At 37.4% G+C, this 18,350-nt stretch overlaps 1 protein-coding gene across 1 annotated transcript; it reads left to right on the top strand.

Moving 5' to 3' along the window:
• The first annotated feature begins 13,935 nt into the window (after nucleotides 1–13,935).
• Nucleotides 13,936–15,829, top strand: LOC132060821 (pentatricopeptide repeat-containing protein At2g20540-like). Its single transcript, XM_059453733.1, has one exon. The coding sequence runs from the start codon at nucleotides 14,042–14,044 to the stop codon at nucleotides 15,629–15,631; it is 1,590 nt and encodes a 529-aa protein (XP_059309716.1). The 5' UTR covers nucleotides 13,936–14,041; the 3' UTR covers nucleotides 15,632–15,829.
• Nucleotides 15,830–18,350: the final 2,521 nt, after the last annotated feature.

Below are 18,350 nucleotides of genomic sequence, written 5' to 3' on the forward strand. Positions count from 1 at the left end.
TGGTCACATGATGATACCCACAGAGGCCGATATGATATGATGGGATGCCCATAGAAGCTTGATAAGCGTTATATATGCATATATATGTATGACCCCTTATGTATGCATGCACAGTATTTATGCATATCATTGGCCCTCAGAGGAAGTTCAGACATACAGGTTGTATTCATTTCATCCTATGTAATTTTATGTCTCTTTTATGTTACTCTCATGCCTTATATACTCAGTACTTTGTTCGTACTGATGTCCCTTTTCTGGGGGCACTACGTTTCATGCCCGCAGGTTCAGGTGGGTAGGTTAATGATCTGCCCCTGTACGATTGTTGTTCAGCTGATATTGGAGCACTCCTCTTGTTCCGGAGTTGTTGTTGTCTTTTTGGTATGTTACACTTTTGTGTGCATACGGGTATGACGGGGCCCTGTCCCGACCTTATTATGTTATATACTCCAGTAGAGGCTTGTAGAGAGTCATGGGTTAGTTAGATGGCTCTCTCGGCCTATATTTCAGCTGTATAATTTCCATGATGGCCTACTCAGCTTGCACTATTTTTTCGAGTATAGTCATATAGTATGTCTTTTCGAGCTCATCCCTTTTCAATGTATTTCTCTTATGATTTAGCATATTTTCATCTGATGACTCTTGGGGTCCACTCTTATTTAAGATTATGATATGAAAGTATGTTTAGCAGTGCTCGGCAAGTAGGGCCCGACTGCCCGTCATGGCCTTTCGATTTGGGTCGTGACACTTTGTCATGCCACTAGGCCTGGATATAACACGACACTCGGTGCGTGACTGTATGTGACCGAGCGAACCACATGACTGACTGAATCAACATTGGACATGTACCGATGCGGAATGTAATTTATAAACATGTTGAGCTACTGAAAGTCTAGCTGAATCTTATAAAAAGAAATACTGAGATATATTTGAGAATGTAAAGGTGTAGCCAACACGACTAACATAATATCTGAAAATACTGTCTGACTACTACTCTAGTCTATGAAGCCTTTGAAGAGTACTAAAATACTAATTGATTACCTGTACAAGGCCCCCTGGAATACCTGCCTGCCTAACATAACTTAATAATGAAAGTAAAAGCAACGCCCTCAAAGAGACTGAGGCTCACAAGTAGCTGATACAAAGGAGGTCGTAACGAACAGATCCGTCGTCATGTAAATCAGTTCCTGCATCGTGAAATGCAGGCCATGGGAAAAAGGGACGTAAATACATTTGAGTTGTACTTGTATGCATGACCAACTGAAAGAAATAAACAGTTTTAGAGTGCTCGAGGAAAGGACAGCCTAAATCAATAAACATGAAACACACTGATACTGAAAGTGAAACATAAGGGTAATTAAACTGAATATGAGAATCATAGTCATAAGTTCTACCTTTTCTGAATATGGGAAATCACCTGTTAAATAAGCTCATAAACAGTGACCTCGAGCCCAATTATAATTGCACAATTTTGTGGCCCCAGGCCCAAGTATACGTATACATAAAGCTGCGGCCTTCGGGCCCAAATACATGTTTTCATCATTTAACAATTTATATCATGAATCAGAGAAACATATTGTAATTCATAACATGGAATACTAGTATCACTATTCTTAGACATGGAATTATGGGTTGTTCATAGAATTTAAGCATTGTGGGTTTTCAAGACATAGACTCATTGGATATCAAACATGAGTGTACACTGATTACGTACTGAGTTCATGTTATTCATAATAAATACATGAACGAACTGCAGAACCATATCGTTTAAGAATAGAAGTTCTGAAGATTTTCATAAGACTTTCGCATAACTCTTTATCTGAAGCAATTCGTGGTAATCGTGAAAGAACGTGAAGCAGGGAAGAACAATAACATTCCCGCACATTGAAAGTTAGCCTTATATACCTCATTTCCTTCCTTTAAGCGTACTACTATGTTCGATCACCCATTCGGCTTTAATCTATAACAATATACGTCAAAAGGAGCCAATATTTGAAAGAACATTCATGGTTTGGTCATCTAAGAATTTTATCAAACACCTAGTAGACATCAAGCTCCACAACCTTCATTGATGGTGTTTCTTAATCTAACAACCTATCTTCTTGCCATTAAATGATACTAGAACCTCATATAGATATAAATACCATCATCCCTCCTCACCCATGAGATCAACAGCAACCGTTAACTAGCATTCTAATCATATAATCATTCATAATTCTCTATCATATTCACCAACTATAATTCAAGAACGTATTGTCTCTAAATACCAACACTTAACTATATTCGAGTGTAGGATGAAGGTCTTACCTTTTGATATCAAGTTCTAGAATTTCGTATTCCAGGGCTTCTTGTCCAAGAAGAAGATTTAGGCGATAATCTATGAATTCCCAAGGTTTAATCTTGTTAATAAGAGTATTCGAGAGTTGGAATCAATGTTAAAACACCATTAAAACTCACCCTGAAGGGTTCTTAATACATTAGATGAGTTTAACATCTTTCTAGAACGTTTTTCGGACTTGGGGAAGTTGGGGAAATAAAACCCGACCTTAAATAATTCTAAATATATGAAGTCTGAAGAATCTCAACTCGTGCGTTGCATGGGTGCTGCACAAGAATAAAAAAGATTGAGAAAGGCACTTGGCGTGCACCACCCGCGCGACGGGTGCGGCATGCTACCTTTAGTAAAATGGGCACTATGTTTTGTCTACAGAGATCCGTTTGCCACAGTACTTATGCAAATGGAAAAGTATTTCAAAGTGATACAACTATCATTAAGGAAGCTTTCGCAAATTCCCAATGAATAAGGGGGTTATGCCCACTTGCAGTGAGGCCTTGCCAAAGTTCACTTGAAAACATGGTCGGTTGCGTAGCTTCCAACTTTAATTTTCCCAAAGACACTTCTTATAACTATTATAGGTTTCAAAACACTTCCTACACTTCCCATATCTATTGCATTATATTCTCATCTTACGAGTCGAACCATATCCCGAAGGCACGAGGTGTTACACTAATGCACCTAGCGGGATAGAAGAATTCAGTCTTATCACCATTAATCAAGATAGAGATTGAGCTTGTAGAGATTCAAGACGTGATGAGCTGAATGAGGGGGCTGGGAACCTGAAAGCCATGAGAATATCTTTGATGAAAGCACATTCAAGCCTATCAAAGGCTTTTTCAAGATCAATTTTTAAGATCATGTGGGCATTTTCGCCTTTCATTTTCCTGAAATGAGAGATATATTCCGAAATCATGATAGCATGCTAGGAGCTTTTCTGTTAGTGAAGAAACTAGCCTGGCTATGTCTTCTATTTTGCTTGGTGGTGTTTCTGGAATACAAAATTAATTTCTAGTGCTAGTACTATTCCTTCCAAAAAATTACTTACCCATTCAGCCCGGGACGTAAACTTTTACCTACTTTTTTTAGTGCATCCATTATGTAAATTAAAATGATGAAAAATAAAATGCAAAAATAATAGAAATAAATATATGTGAATTAAAATACAAAGTAAAAGTAAGAGATGAAATGAATGTACTAAACTGCCGGAGAAAAAAGAAACAAGATGACTGTAAATTGATGAACTGAATAGTCGAAAGTTTTCACTTGATCTTGTTAATAGCAAATTTACTAAACTAATTAAAGTAGAATTTGGTTAGCAAATTAAGAGAGTAAGAGAGGTGTAGAGTCAAAATGAAGAAAGGTAAGAGGCATTTATAGGTGAAAAGTGTTAAAGTGCAATTTTAACTTGAGGTGGTAGGGGATGTTTTGGGGTAGGGGTAGAGTTGTGTAAATTAATGGTTAAACCAATAACCCGAACCGATAATTGGGTTGTTGGGTTCATAGTTTGGGTTATTGGTTTAATAATTAGGGTATTGGTTCACTGTCCCAAGCTATTGGGTTATTGGTTCACTTCTCGGTTTCATCACTTCTTTTAAGGGGTGAATCGATAACCCAATAGTAATTTATTTAAATAAAATTTTACTCTTCAATATACAAAGTGACTTAGGATTTAGTTTAGTTCATTTTGTCGATCAAAACTTCACTTCACATTTCTCAGTCTCTACTTTGGAGGATCCATTATGAGCTACTAGTATTATTGTTCTTGATTGTGGTCTCTACTTTAAAAATCAACAACTCTTGAAAATTTCTTCCGTGAAAATGTTAAGCTATTGGAAATCCTGGAATGACTATAGATTCAACAACACAATGGTTTGTGCTTCTTTAAGTGAAGTGAGACTCATAACATATCGAAAAAAATCCAATGAACTTGGACTATTTATCCAGAGATCCTTACACTTTCAGTTACCTTTGTCTCTTTAACTGATTCTCAATCAAAAAAAATTGTGTGAAGCTTTAACAGTTAAGCCTATAACATTCAATTATCGATTAACCGATATCTTAATGGTTTAGCGTGTCTACAAACCAAATAACTGATAAGTCAAACCAATAACTTTCAAAATCGAACCGAACCGACCGATTCGAAGCCCAAGGTTGCGGGGGCCACTTTTTTGTTATTTGGTCGAACAATTATATTTGCCCAATTTCCCTTTCTTTCAAACGAATAAATTTCAAAAGGGGTGGTGCATCGGTGGGTCGTGTCCAAGGATCCTACTTGTGTTGGTCCATCAAGCCCAGGCCCAGACCCCGAATCGAATCCCCCCCCCCCCTCACATCGTTCCTAATCTGAGCTATCTTAGGTCGGTCCATCATCATTTCGGGTCGAGCTCGAGTTGACCCTGCCGGATTGACAAGTTTAGTGGTAGGCCTTAACCTTAATACCTTTGGGTCATATCACGCGCGAGCCGATAACCTTATGGTCGATGCTTTTGGGCCTTATGGTCGGTTTGAAGCTTTTGCATTTGATACCTTCGAGCCTTACCGCTCATGCTTATATTTATTTGCATTAAATTTGACCACACCATTGAATATGTTTATGATGATTGATCATATTTTAAAGTCGTTATGATGTTGACCATGTTAATATACATGTTTGTGAAATGGATTGTATTTTGAAACTTTACGCAGATAGTTTAGACATGCTTATGAGCTCTTGTCCATACTTTATATGAAATGATTAAAGTACGTTATATTATGGTTTTTTTTTTTTTTTGGTAATCAATTTTCTTTTTATTAATCACCAGTGAATAATTACAAACCTTAGCAAGTTTATACTCACTTGCCATTTTCTTGTTAAAACTACATCCTACACCAAAAAGAAGTAAACAACTATTTACTTAGAATAAGAACTGCTGGATAATAGTTGTAACTCTTTTACTTGCTCTCACACCACAAATATAAGCTACCTCTCTTGCAATCAAGTCCCATCCTCTACTCTGCTGCTCAAAAACTCATTGGTTTCTCTCCATCCAAATGGCATAAATGAACTCAGCATACATCATCCTTTGGCCTTCTGAACTATCTGATCCAGGTGTTGATTCCAGCAGCTGCTAGGACGAAACTGGCTTTGAGACCAGCTTGAAAGCTTTTTCCAAATGGCAATTATGAAGGCACAGCTAGTAAACAAGTGGATCCTGGTTTCTTGGTGATTTTGACACAATACACAGTCTGTTTCAACATCCATACCCCAGCTATGCAGTCTATCTTTAGTGAGTAATCAATCTTGTAGTTGTAGCCACATAGTGAAAAATGCTGGTCTAGCAGTGTTACTGAACATCAAGCACTTCCATAAGGGTCTTTGGTGAGTTCCAAGTAACTGGAGGTAAATATGACTAATAATAGACTTGCCAGTAAAATTGTTGTGCTGAATCTGTCCAGTCAATGCTCGAGTTTCCAGGATTTTCCTTACCATCCAACAGCCTTGCTGTGGTAGTTGTGCCTCATGAAATTGCTGCTCCTTGATATAAAAAGCATGAATCCACTGAATCCAAAGTTTATCTTGTTTATGTTCCAAGTCCCAACATGTTTTGGCTATAGCTGCTTTATTCCAGAGTTGCAAATTTGTCAAGTTAAGCCCACCTGCTGATTTTGGAGTGCATACCCTGTCCCAAGCCACAAGGGCTTTCTTAGCTATTACATTTGTCCCAGACCAAACATAGCTCCTACAGTGCGACTCTATTGCTTTGAGGACTTTGCTAGGCATTATGAACATTTGGGACCAATATGCTTGGATACCAAATATAACAGCTTGAACCAATTGTAATCTGCCAGCATATGATAGTTTCTTATCTGTCCAAGTTGAGATTTTGGCAGTTATCTTCTCAATTAATGGCAACCACTGGACCATAGTCAACTTCTTAGTGGAAAGAGGGACTCCTAGATACTTGAATGGTAATTCTCCGCATGAATAGCTAAGAAGGGATAAGATACTGTCTTGTACCTCCTGTTTAGTCCCACCAAAATACACTGAGCTTTTTCCTAGGTTAGCTTGTAATCCTGAAGCTTGAGAGAATGAATTGAAACAGGTTTGAAAAGCAGCAACAGAAGGCAAATCAGCTTTGGCAAACAGCAACAAGTCATCAGCAAAGCTGAGATGAGTAATCCTCAACTTGGAGCATCTAGGATGGTATTTAAATTGCTCACAGTGCTTAAGCTCATTTAAATGTCTACTTAGATACTCCATAGCCATAGTAAACAGGTAAGGGGATATTGGATCCCCTTGTCTGAGGCCCCTAGCAGCATCAAATGGGGCTCTCCATTGATCACGATGGTGTAGTTTACTGATTTAACACACTCCATTATCCATCCTAAGAATTTTCCTAGAAACTTCAATTCCCTAAGCACTTGTTCTAAGTAGCTCCATTCGATAGAGTCATATTCTTTTTGAAGATCTACTTTAATAACACATCTAGGTGAGGTGTGCTTTCTAGTGTATGCTCTAACAAGTTCATGAGATAAAATGATGTTATCTTGGATCTTCCTGCCAGGTATAAATCCAGACTGTGCTTCACAAATTATTCCTACTATAACAGGTTGATTCTAGCTGTTAGAATCTTACCAATAATCTTGTAGAGGCTAGTACAGCAAGCAATTGGCCGAAACTCTTTAACTGTAGCAGGTTTAGGAGTCTTAGGTATCAGTGTAACTATTGTACAGTTGATTGCTCTGTACAGTTTCCCTGTTACAAAAAAAAAAGCCTTAACAACTATGAGAATATCAGTTTTGATTACAAGCCACGCTTTCTTAAAAAAAACTGCATTAAATCCATCAATGCCAGGAGATTTATCATCTCCAATAGGCTATGAGTGGCCTCAACTACTCAACATCGCAACTTCTCTACACAGGTGCACTTGTTGATCATGAGTTAGTCTTTGGACCCTTTTTCATAATCTCTCTATTGACAGCAGGCAAGGAGGTTGATGAGGCACCCATTAGGGACTTATAAAACTGTAATATCTCTATTTTAATCTCTGTAGATTCTGTAAGTTTGCTGCCTGTGAGTGAATTGATCTCCACTATCTGCTTCCTCTGATTTCTTTCCTTTATAACAGCATGAAAATATTTGGATTTACCATCACCTAACTATATCCACTTAGCTCTAGATTTTTGCTTGAGAGCACTCTCCTCAAGCAAAGACCATTTTTCAAGGTTTTGTAGAGCAGTTTTCTCTTGCTGCAATAATACATCATCAGCATGAGTGTCAATTTGCTTTTGTATCTCTGCCAGTTCTTGCCTAGCATGTACTATTCTCAGCTTTATTCCTTGGAATTCTTCAGCATTTAGTCTCTTCAAAGCAGGCCTGAGTGCTTTGAGTTTGAGCCAAATGTTTTTCATTGGATATTTATCTAGTTGTTGCTGCCACACTTCTTCCACAATCTCCAAGAATTTACTATGCTCAGCCTATATATTAAAGAATCTGAATGGAGTCTTGATAGCTATCTGAGCATCATCCAATCTCAACACCATAGAGGCATGATCTGAGATATTAGGTAGGTCATATTCCAGTGTTACTTGTCCCCATAATAACATCCAATCATGGTTACCAAATGCTCTATCTATTCTACTCAAAATTCTATCTGCCCCACTCTGTTTGTTACTCTACGTGTAGTATTCACCCTGCCAGTTGAGTTCATTCAGCTGTAAGTATTGCATACAATCACTGAAATCCCTGACTTCTGCATAGTTTACAGGGTTTCCATATAGTCTATCATCAGGCAGTAACACTGAGTTGAAATCACCACAAATAAGCCAAGGTAAAGTCACTTCTTGAGACACATCAGTTAGGCCAGCCCAGAGCGCTTTCCTCTGTTCTATGCTATTATATCCATAAATTACTGTTACTAGATATTCAGCAGTCCCAACTGTCCCTTTAACCAGGCAATATATGAATTGTGCATTAGATTTTAATACTGAAACTATGTAGTTTCTGGGGTTCCAAAGAACCGCATTCTCCCATTCTGTGCCTCTTGATAGTTCCTGATCAATCCCCAGCCTAGTGCTATAGAATTACTAATACTACTAGCTTTATGTGTCTTGACTCTTGTCTCAACAATACCAGCCAGACTAACATTTTTATTCTTGAGGCACTATTTAATCTCCTTTTGTTTATACCTCTTATTCACTCCCCTTATGTTCCAAAACAACCAATTCATTTAGTATGTTTTGTTCCTCCTCCCCTATCCACATGAAGAGAATCTCTTTTAGTAGGTGCATTATTTGTATCTCCATTCTCTTTTGTTTTTACCACAGTTCCAAGAACAGGAAAATTGTCATGATTGAATTCAGGACTGGTTGTAGCTGTTTTCCCTTTACCTGTTTGCCTTGGACTTTGAGATGTCATCTCTTTTGAGCTTTGTGCTTGCTGAACTAGTGCAGTAAGTGTACTCATGGAAGAGCTTGGTTGATCTACATGTCTTTGCTACCTCTAGTCCAGGTAATGGACCTTTAGTTTGCCATTCTTGGTATACCTTCTTATTTGCTCTTCTCCTTCTAGGGACCACTCTAGCTGGGGCCTGAGCTTGTTCCATAGGAGGTTTTGGTTCTGGGCAGATATGGCCAACAACAAGGCATTTTTGGCAATATGCAGGTTTCCAGTCATAATCAACAGATTGCTCAAAAGTTACACCACCAGGTCCTTGGACCAGAACTGTATTTGGGAGCTCTTTAGTAACATCTACTTCTATTAACATTCTGGCAAACGATATTCTTGTTCTCTTTGTGGTGCACTCATCCGCAAATAATGGCGTACCAATGAGACTAGCTACTCGACTGAGAGCCCTAATTCCCCCAAAAACTCATGGGAAGGCCAGGAAATTTGACCCATAGTGGAATTTCAGTGGGTACTCCACAGAGAAATCAAAATCTGGTGTGCATTGTTTCAATATGATAGGCCTGTTATTATAGGTATAGGGTCCTCCACAGAATATTTCTTGCATATCATCCAGATCATGAAACTTAATCACGTAATAGCCCTCTTCGTGAAGATAAAGTTCTGGTTCAGCAACCCCACCCCAATTTTGTCTAACATATCTAAGCATAGCATTGTATCCAGGCACAGCACCAATAAAGTATGCAATAAGAGCACGTCTCCATTTAGTCTCCTCCTCCTTAATCTCATCCTCTTCTACTTGAGCAACTAGTTTACCATCTATTACTGTAGGGGGAATATAAGTAAGAGTCATACCATTCTCTGCAGATCTGTTCCCAGCGAAGAGGTTTGTCCATGGAGCTTGTTTTTCTCCTCTATCTTCAACCCGTATTGGTATCTGTTCTGACCCATTAGTTGAGTTAACGGCTGGAATTTGCGTAGTAGTATCACCTTCAGCCCTATTAGGGTTTGTAGCCGCCACAGCATCACTTGAATCCTCTATCCTACCAATTGGTCCTGTAATTACTTGCAAGGCTGGAATCGCAACTGGTGTTGGTTCACCAGTAAGATTAAGTCTCTTAGCGACCTCATTAGCCCCAGATTTGCCAGTTGTATCTTTCCCTCTCGAGTGTGTCGTTAGTATTGGTGTCTTTACTATCTGATTTTGCTTTTCCAACTTTTGCTGCAATCGAGCTCCAACCGAGCTACCAAAGGCAACAATGGTTTCTTGCCGCAGTCGTCCTCGTCCTCTGCCACCTCCCTTTGCCATGGCACCCACCTCGGCGCACGTTAACTAACATAAGCTGAGAGCATGAGCTAGAGAGAGAAACGTGTTAATTTTATTTTTAGTATTTTTAATAATTGTTATGTTATGGTTTCAAGAACTTGTCCTGTTATTTCGTGGGTTGTCAATGAGATTTACAAAATATTTTTTTTTTTACATATGATAATATCAGATAGGGTGCATAACTAATAGTAAATTGTAAAAATGTATCAAACAAGGGATCAGTAATATAGAAAGCTAACGACATATTGAAAGCTAGGTGCCACAATAAAGTGAAGCAACTCAAGAAGATGACATATAGCAAGCTAGGCACCACATCAGTGTCACGACCCAACCCCGTAGGCCGCGACTAGTGCCCGGTCTGGGCACCCCTACACACCCATTAACCCGAAATAGCGTACGAGTAGCTTATACCGTGAACAAATTACAAATATTTACAGAAAAGTGGAACGTCGCCCCAAAGCTGTCACAAATGTACAGATATACATACCGTTATCATAATCCAACAGATAATATCACAAATAAGCCGATAAGGCTATCATAGTATAGGGGACGTCCAAATCACAAATTACACAGACACGACTGAACAGTGAATACCCATAACCCACACATATATGTCTACAGACCTCTAAGAGTCATAACAGAATCATATGACGGGACAGGGCCCCGCCGTACCCGTGAATAAACATATGCATCTATATATATACATAATAACAAAAGCTGGATCAAAGTATAGGCTCCAGAACAAGGGAGCGCTCAAGTCACCGAACGGGAATCCTAAATTTGGAGGGTTATCCAAGTAAGTATCGTACTGCCTTAAAGATGAAGAATTTCGAAGAAAGGGTCGTACGGAATATGTACTGAGTATGCAAAGCATGAAATATAGTAAACAAGATCATAGTCAAAACCAGAAGTACGGAAAGTAAATGCAATATTCAAAATATCATAATGCTTACTCACAAAAATACAAATCATGCATAGGGCTCTTAGAACGGTGGTCGCCCGCCTGTCGTTGGCGCCACGCCACAGCATCACACCAGAAGGTTCATATCTCCGTACCCGACATATCCCCATAACACATCATAGCCTACCGTAACGCCATAACACAGCATCACACCAAACGGAACCCGGCCCTCTAGCGGAGAGCTCGGTGAACCGTAACACAGCATCACACCGAAAAATAACATAGTGCGCACGATACATAACCGGCCCGGGATCCGGTGAAAGAAGTACTAACCGTATACACGAGCGGAGTCGTGAGTGACAATAATATGCATAAAATCATAATCACAAACTCATTAAATAAGTAGAAATCCATATGCGGAAATTAAGGTGAAAGTAATATCAAATCTTTCTCGAAGGTCATTAAGGATAAACGTAGAAAAGCCGCGGGCCCCACGGACGGGTGCCGATCTCATCCGAGCCCGACTACGAGAGTTGGGGGAAATTTATGTCTTATGAAGTTACCTATTATGTTTCGGGGCGATCCGAGCTCGTATGCAAAAGTTACGAGCGTTTGAAGTTCGGGACCTTTTAGTAGCAAAATTATTTATAAAACTTTTAAAATTCAATCAAATGAAAGACATAAAAACCCAAGTTAGGTTTCATTAAAAGAGTGAACTTTGAGAAGCAAATAAGATACATGTATAAGCTCGGATCTCGAGAGTGGAGTTACCCCGAGGCTCGTGTCATAGCCTAATTAACACTGGGACATGCCAAAGAAAGAAGTGTTAAGCTTCACATACCTCGTTCGCTTCTTAAATCAATCCAAAATTTCATCACGACTTCTCCAAAATCTACAATAACATCATTTGATGTCAAACGTTAGCTATAGATTCTTAAACTTCAATTTCGACTAGCACTTAATTTTGCAGAAATTTGGGCAGCATTTCCCCTGTGAATACAACAGCCCGAGAATTCAACTCGGCCAAATTCAACAACAACCAAACCACGACAACAATAATCAATTCCGAATACATTCTAACATTAATAACTCTTTTCTACATGTTCGACGACATTCTATTTATTCAACTTAATCACTTACATTCAAACCAATATCAACGCTTATACATTCAAATACTAATCCGAATCCATACAAACAATATTCAAGAACATTTTAAGGCATTCACACAATATTCAAAACAACCCAAATATCATTCCAACTCACCCGAATTCCTCTCCAAACCCGAAAACAATCCAACATACATTCTTTTCCTCCAAATTCATAATTACGCCACTAATCCACACATTAATAATGCCATTCTCATACAAACAAAATTTGCATTAAGGACGCACTAACTTCCAAATCGATCCACAACCATACAACATCCATTTTGATCATTAAACTTGCATTTTCGACATAGAATTCACAACGACAACAACCAAAATGCTAAAGAAAATTAATTCATTCTTTGTTATGAAACTTGGCCTACATTCGGCCAACTCCACACACACACACACATTAATGATTCTCTTCCATTCCACACACACTACAACAACACTAGGCATGTTACATGAGCTTAGTCCATCACCACAACACAACAACACACCCACGGCCAAACACCACATTTTCGGCCTCAACTCCACATGCAACTTTTTCATGAATTTCATCCTTTTTAGCATACTACAACACACATAAACCATTTATAACACCTAAAAACAAGATAAAACTCACCTTTCTTCACTTAGTTCTTCACTTGGCCAAGGTTGAGAACTTGCATGAACCAAGGATTTTCTTGTTCTAACAATTGTTCCATGTTGTTTAGCACCTTCCAAAGAGTAGAAAACATGGAAGAAAATAATTTTCCTTCATCAAAATCTCATGGCCAAATTTTGCCATGCTTGGCCGTTTCTCTCCTCCTCTCTTTCTCAAAGTTTCTTGATTTTTCTTCAAGTGTGGAAGATGAAGAATAAGATGACCAAGTCATCTTTTATTTTCATATTATGGCCATCCATGTGGCCATGGCCCACCCCAAGGTGGCCGGCCACATGGCCCCTTATAATTATATTTTTTTTGTTCCTTTTTCATGAATAAAAGCTTTCCAAAAATAAAATTCAACCCCAAATGTTTCCTTAATGCTTCCATGCCAATAAAATCATACACAACTCATGCCTATAAAACAACTAAAAGTCTCTACTTCGTTTCCCGGAATAATCCTGTCCTTAACTTATCGTAATTATCTCGGATGTCACAATGTACAAAAACACGGGATATAACAATCAGACCATCAGTTGCAATATTAGAGTGAATCTACTGCCACAATAAAACACCTTCCCCTTCTTTCTAAATGAAAATTTAGCAAAGGCAAATGAAAATTTTTATTACGTTTATTTGGCCATGACAATTATTCACCTTTTTCCGGAATTTTTTCACTTTTTGAAAATTAGTGTTTGTCCAAAATTTAAAATACAACTTAAACTTGTATTTGGAATTTAAGTTGTATTTGAAATTTGGAATACACCTAAACCCTATTTTCATAGTTTTCACTTTCAGTTTTGAACCGTTGCATTTTTCTTTTTCAAATTTTACCCTAAATTTTTTATTTTCTTAAAAATGACTTCATTTATATCAACCAGCAAACTGTTGCATGCTCTACTACCCATTAAGTATTAGAAGAAAAAAATTAGTATTAGAGTTAACAAATGTCGTTTGGATAATGGAAGAAAATAATAAGAATGACAAATTCGGGTAAATTAGTCAAGTTGAATAATTTTGTTAGTTTTTAGAAATTAGGTGGGTAAATCATATTTCATGTTTTTTTTTTTAGAAAAAAAATATATTTAAATAATCAAACATTATTTGCAAAAACTATAACCAACACAATCCCATCTTGAAATTCAGCTTCAAAGTCTCCAAATAAAGTGAAAAAAATATTTGGTTTCAATGACCAAGCGCCTACTTAGCATCAGACCATCAGTTGCAATATTAGAGTGAATCTGCTGCCACAGTAAAACACCAAAGCCCCTTCTTTCTAAATGAAAATTTTAGCAAAGTCTAATGTCAATATGCACAAAAAGATGTCTTTTCCTACTAGAAAAATGCAAGAATATGAAGCAACTCAAACAAGCACATGGACAAGTAATCACATGTGGACTTGGTAAAAATAGCTTTGCCTTAAGCAGGTTATTAGCTTTCTGTTCAAACCCTAATCTTGGTAGTCCAAATTATGGATTTAAAATATTTGAACAAATACAAGAACCCACAATTTGTATATTTAATACTATGATAAAATCTTTTTTGCTCAAAGGTGAGGTTAACAGAACCATAGAGATATACAAAAATATGTTGAGTATTGGTATGTACCCTGATAATTATACACTCCCTTATGTATTAAAAGCTTGTGGTCAATTAAAAAGTTGTTATCTTGGAGAATTGGTACATGGGACAATCTTGAAATTTGGGTTCTTGATTGATACTTTTGTGGGTAATACTTTAATAGGTTTTTACACTGGTTTTGACAATATGGAAGCTGCAAGATTTGTTTTTTATGAGATTTCTTGGAAATGTGTTGTTTCTTGGACTGTTTTGATATCTGGTTATGCAAAAAGAGGAGATGTTTATGAAGCAAGATTGATTTTTGAGGAATGTGAAGTGAAAGATAGAGGTGTTTGGGGTGCTATGATTTCTTGTTATGTACAAAATAATTGTTTTAAAGAAGGGTTAAAATTGTTTAGGCAAATGCAAATTACTGGGATTGGACCTGATGAGGCTATTTTTGTCAGTGTACTTTCTGCTTGTGCGCATTTGGGTTCACTTGATATTGGAATTTGGATACATAGATATGTAGAGAAGTTGAGAATGGCTATGAGTTTGAAATTAGGGACTGCTCTTATTGTTATGTATGCAAAATGTGGTTGTTTGGATATAGCAGAGAAGTTGTTCGATGAAATGCCTCAAAAAGACCTTATTTGTTGGAATGCTATGATATCTGGATTTGCTATGAATGGAAACGGTTTAGAGGCACTAAGTTTATTTAATAAGATGAGAAATTGTGGGATTAGGCCGGATGATGTTACGTTCATTTCGATGTTCACTGCTTGTAGTTATGCAGGGATGGCAAATGAAGTTCTAAATTTGTTGAATCTAATGTGTAATGTGTATCGTATCGACCCCAAAGGTGAACATTACGGATGCATAATCGACGTTCTCAGTAGAGCCGGGCTGGTTGAGGAAGCGAAAAATGTAGTCCAAAACATGCCTAATTCGAGCGTTCCTTCCGAAGAAGCAATAGGGTGGCGAGCATTATTAAGCGCGTGCGGGAATCATGGACTCGTTGATTTGGCTGAGGCTGCTGCGGAGAGAATTGTGAAATTAGAAAGGCATAGCGGAGCATACGTTCTACTCTCGAATATTTATGCTGCAGCAGGTAAACACGACAATGCGAGAAGGGTAAGGAAGAAGATGAAAAGCGAATATATAGACAAAGTACCAGGTTGTAGCTCCCTTGAGATTAATGGTGTTGTTCATGAGTTTATTGCAGGAGAAAAAACTCACACTCAATTGGTTCAAATCCATGAACTTTTGGAGACTATTAGTAACAATCAGTTGGATAATAGCGTACACATCTTACATGGCTCTGATCATTGATACATTTATTCGTTGGTTTCTTGAATTATATTTTTGGTTTCTCAATTCATTTTGTACAATTTAAATTGCTAAAAGTGCCTAAAAACCGAGTAACTTAATCCCTTCAATACTTGAAGAAAAAGGATTTGAATGTTGGAAGTTCCTTGTTTACGAAATTGGATTACTTAATGTCTATGAATTAACAATCAATTGGATTTGGATGTTGGAATATAAATCTGCTTTGAGAAGCGCGGTAGCACATAGTATAACAAGTTGTTAGATGATAATTATGCTTCAGAATCAACCCAAGCTCTGGTTATTACGAAAGATGAATGCTGCTGCCAGTTTACATACGAACGAAGGCGGTTAAGTAAAACATGGCAGGACAGTAATAACATTATATTATGGGAAAAGGTGCAAATATACTCCTTTAACTTTGCGATTTAGAGTAGATATATTTCTCGTTAAAAAATTAGATCATATATACTCTTGTTGTTACACAAATGGTGAGAATATATGCTTTTCGCTGACAGAGTTTTAAAAAAAAAAAATCATTTACCTTGTTTTTTAATTTAAAAAAAAAAATGCAACATAGCTTATAAAATAAGTCCACCCATTTTTTTAGTAGGCTTATTTTTTAAAGTCACGTGGTAATGTTTTTCTGGTCGGTCGGCTCTGGTTCGTTTTAAAAATGGGTAGACTTATTTTTTTTTAAAGCCAAGGAGGTATTTTTTAAAACGAACCAAACAACTCACTAGGAAAAAAAATTGTCTTGTGGCTTTAAAAGAATAAGTCTACTAAAAAGTAATGGGTAGACTTTTTTTTTTTAAAAAAAAAAAAATCACGTGACATTTTCTTAATTAAAAAATAAGCTAAATGTTTTTTTTTAAAATTCTGTCAGCGAAAAAGGGTATATTTGCACCATTTGTGTAACGGCAGGGTTATATCTGCATCACTTTTTTAACGAGGGATATACTTGCTCTAAATCGCATAGTTGAGGGGTATATTTGCACCTTTTCGCTTATATTATTATTACAACCATATTTGGACAAAATATCAGCTAATGTGTTTGCTTCTTGGACAGGTGGCCCTCCAAGATTATTGAGAAGTGACCTACATTTAGCAAGAATTTGTGAGTATTTATCATTTACTTCGCTAAGCATAGAGCATAATACCTGTGAGTCACGTTCGATCCGCAAAGATATGATGTTCAAATCCTTGGCGAGTTGTAGTCCATATAACAATGCAAGTTCCTCTTGAAGAATAGACGTAAAGGTAAGGTGTCAGGGAAATCCAAGTATCCAGCTACCTATGTGGTTTGTAAAAAAACCCTATTCCTCCCTTTCCAGTGCTATGGTCGTCAGCACCATCTATATTAAGCTTAACAACATTTTAAGGAGAAATTATCATTTGATCGAAGTGATGGAGGTTCATGTAGAGGAAGTTACAGTATGGTAAGAAAACATCATTTAGTAGCTTGCGTAATAATATGATGGACGAAAATCAAATTTGATGCATTGTCAAAAACATTTCTGCTTCTATTGATCCAGATGTTCCAAAGGAGGATCGGAAGGTTGATGTTAATAGAAAAAGACATGTTCATTACTATGGTGAAATCAATGTTTTGTTAGCGCAAGCTGCCTTAACTTATGTGCCTAAATTTTGAACATCAAGGTGGATGTATAGGGTGGTCCAAATGTGCATTCGATGAAGAGATGTTGAACTCATTCGGAGCAGAAGACAGAGAACAACTACTAGTAGATCTAATAATTGTAGAAAATAGCATCTCTTCCGTAGTAAGTTCATTAGCGTAGAAGAGCCAAAGGAAATACTTAATCTTGTCTAAGATTCGGACAAACTTATTTACTCCTAAATCTATAATTAAGGATAACGAATTTGTTTAAGTGGTTCAAGGACACACAAATTAAGATGACCAAACAATAATATTCTTGATGCTAAGTTTGCTAGGTTAGTATGATAGAAAATGATAAACTGATATACTGAACAGAATAATCAAATAAATCTCGGGGGTAGTTGTCTAGCAACGTCACTGAAAAGCAAGAACTTCATGAGTTTAAGAGCTTGAGAGCAACAATGTAGTGAAAGCAATAACTATTTGTGATGAAAAACATATGGGATACAATTGAGGGGAAGGGATGCTTTATAATCAAACCCTAAGTAACGTCTTTGCACTGTTCATGCCCCTCATAATGATCCTTATCCACATGTTTTAGCAGTTACAAGCACAATTATGGATTCACCGAAGCGGATCCCAGATTTTGCGAAAGTGATTGCAATCTGGATTTATCTTGACCAGCCACTGCCATGTGGCATTTGCCAGCTAGGCGGGCTTGTATCGCCCTCAACGATTAAGATTAACCTCACCAGACGCGTTCAAGTGTTGGGACTGGTGCAGTCCTTGCTGAGTCACGTCCATTCTATCTCTATTGATCTCCACGTGTCGTCTCTTGATTCGTCCTAACTATTGAGTCTGGGTTTTATCCCATACAAGACTAGACCCAGTTCGGATTATGATAAGTATGAATATCAATCATATTTTCACTAAAGGAAAGATAAAGTGCATCTGTTGATTTGATAGTGAAAGATCGATCAACACAAGGATCCCAAAAATATTTATCTGCATAAAAATTGATATCTCCAATAAAATATATGATCCATCTTATATTTATTTGGCTTTTTATAAATTTATTTTGGTTTCGAACTTCAGTACACTATACTG

This window comes from Lycium ferocissimum, chromosome 6 (assembly GCF_029784015.1).
Source record: "Lycium ferocissimum isolate CSIRO_LF1 chromosome 6, AGI_CSIRO_Lferr_CH_V1, whole genome shotgun sequence".
NCBI lineage: Eukaryota > Viridiplantae > Streptophyta > Magnoliopsida > Solanales > Solanaceae > Lycium > Lycium ferocissimum.